Here is a 2,311-nt window from a genome sequence, read left to right on the forward strand (position 1 = left end):
CTCTCTCTCTCTCTCTCTCTCTCTCCTCTCTCTCTCTCTCTCTCTCTCTCTCTCTCTCTCTCTCTCTCTCTCTCTCTTTCTCTCTCTCTCTCTCTTCTCTCTCTCTCTCTCTCTCTCTCTTCTCTCTCTCTCTCTCTCTCTCTCTCTCTCTCTCTCTCTCTCTCTCTCTCTCTTTCTCTCTCTCTCTCCTCTCTCTCTCTTCTCTCTCTCTCTCTCTCTCTCTCTCTCTCTCTCTCCCTTTCGCTCTCTTCCCCTCAGCTCACCTTGGCCAGGCTCTCATAATCGAGGTCAGTGTTGATGGAGTGGCCCGTCTCGGCGAGGTCGGAGATCACTTCGGGCAGATGGTGCCTGAACATGGCCTCCCGCGCCTCCATGCCCGGCAGAGGCACCAGGATGCGCTTCTCCAGCCTCCGCAGCATCGCCGGGTCCAGTTGCCTGAGGGAGGAGGCAGTCCGGTTGGGTTTAGTCCTTTAGTGTTGGTGTTATGATTAGTGCCATTATTAACATCATTATTGTCATTAATATTGCCTTTATTTTTATTGTTATCATTATTACAATTATCGGTATCAGGATTATTAGTACTATCATTATGAGTATGATTAGATTGTATTTAGTATTTTTATTACCAACAGTAGTAGTAGTAGTATCATTATTGTCAGTATCATTACTAATACTATTAATGTTATCATTATCACTGTTATTATAATTACTGTTATCATCATCATGACTGTTATTATCAGTATCGTCATTAGCATTAGCATTATTCGCATCATTGTTATTATTATTGTAGTTACTGTTTTCATTATCATTTCTAATATTGTTATTATCATTGATATTATCATCCTCATAAGCAGGAGAAGAAGGCAGAGGGGGAAAAAAAGAAGACGATGACTATAAAAAAGGAGATGATGATGATGGAAAGAAAAACAGAAGAAGCAAACGAAGAAGATGAATCCTGAGTAAACGGAAAATGAAAAGGAGAGGGGAGGAGCAGAATAAGAGGTAGCAAGAAAAAATATAAATCAAAGACCGAAGAGACGAAGAGGAGGCGAAGGAAAAGCCCTCTCACCAGGGGACGTTGGAGGCGGCGAGGAGGAAGACGTGGTCGTTGGACTTAGTGAGGCCGTCGAGCTCGACCAGGAGCTGCGTCTTCATGCGGCGCGACGCCTCGTGCTCCTGCTCGCCCTGCCGCGCCGCCATCAGGGCGTCCACCTCGTCCACGAAGATAGTGGAGGGCGCGTGGAACCTCGCCATCTCGAACAACACCTTTGGGCGGCGGGGAAAGGGCAGGTTAGTGGGGGCGGAGGGAGGGGGGAGAGTGCCTTTGCTTGACTGTTTACAAAAGTTCGCTCAATCGTTTCATCTGCTTTAATGGAGAACTAGGCAGAGAAGGGAACGTTCCAAGAACACTGCCTGATGCTGGCGCTGTACGAGTATTGTACAAACAATGTATGCATTAGCTTAAGCCCCGTGTTTCACTTCTAAAAGATATACGAAAGATACTAAAATTGAAATATTGAAATAAAACACATAGCACATGCACCATTTAACAGAACCTGCGAAATAACCTCCTTTTGAGGTAAAGGACTCACCCTGGCGAGTTTCTCCGAGTCCCCGCGCCACTTGGAGACGAGCGTTGTGGCGGAGATGTTGAAGAAGGTCGTCCTGCACTCCGTCGCCACCGCCTTCGCCAGGAGGGTCTTGCCTGCGTCGGGAGGAGCAATCATTAGCGAAGGTGAGGACGCTCTTTGGGGGGAATGTGTTGTGTGGGGATGTAGTGATACAACATACGTTCTTTTCGCTTTTTTTTTTTTTTTTTTTTTTTTTGTGGAATCCAGTATGGAATTATTTTTAGCATACTAAAGTGTTAAATGTAGTTGATTAAAAAAACTAGAAATAAAATCTTTGCCTTAAAATATCTTTTCCTCGCCTCAACCCACTCCTTTCTACCTTCATTTCCATTCCTCTACTTTCATTACTAACTTTTCTCTACTTCATTAAATAACATCCTATTCTCTCCCTGCCCTTCATCCTGCTACTTCCCCCTACCCTCCTCCTCCCCTGCCCTCCCGTTCCCTACCACGTGCCCTCAGCCCTAACCTGTGCCCGGAGGACCGTACAGCAGGATGCCCCGCCACGGCTTGAACCTGCCCACGAACAGCTGCGGGTACTTAAGCGGGTACACGACCGCTTCCTTGACCAGCCTCTTGGCGTCCTCGACCCCCAGGATGTCCGACCAGTGCACCTCGGGGTTCTCGACGAGGATCTCCTGCGGGCGTCCGCGGCGGCAGAGGGACCGAAGCGAAAGGGA

The 2,311-nt window shown here is 47.5% G+C and overlaps 1 protein-coding gene across 1 annotated transcript in view; it reads right to left on the minus strand.

Annotated features, from left to right (window-relative positions):
* Nucleotides 1-252: 252 nt before the first annotated feature.
* The window catches only part of LOC125047645 (katanin p60 ATPase-containing subunit A-like 2), a 16,432-nt gene continuing 14,373 nt past the window's right edge, over nucleotides 253-2,311 (minus strand). Inside the window, exons 9-12 of the mRNA XM_047645970.1 lie at nucleotides 2,101-2,269; nucleotides 1,593-1,705; nucleotides 1,070-1,266; nucleotides 253-435 (exon numbers count right to left, since the gene is read on the minus strand). Of these exons, the coding sequence (XP_047501926.1) occupies nucleotides 255-435; nucleotides 1,070-1,266; nucleotides 1,593-1,705; nucleotides 2,101-2,269 (660 nt within the window). The 3' untranslated portion in view covers nucleotides 253-254. The remainder of the gene's footprint in view (nucleotides 436-1,069; nucleotides 1,267-1,592; nucleotides 1,706-2,100; nucleotides 2,270-2,311) is intronic.

The sequence above is a fragment of the Penaeus chinensis genome, chromosome 41 (assembly GCF_019202785.1).
Source record: "Penaeus chinensis breed Huanghai No. 1 chromosome 41, ASM1920278v2, whole genome shotgun sequence".
Taxonomy (NCBI): domain Eukaryota; kingdom Metazoa; phylum Arthropoda; class Malacostraca; order Decapoda; family Penaeidae; genus Penaeus; species Penaeus chinensis.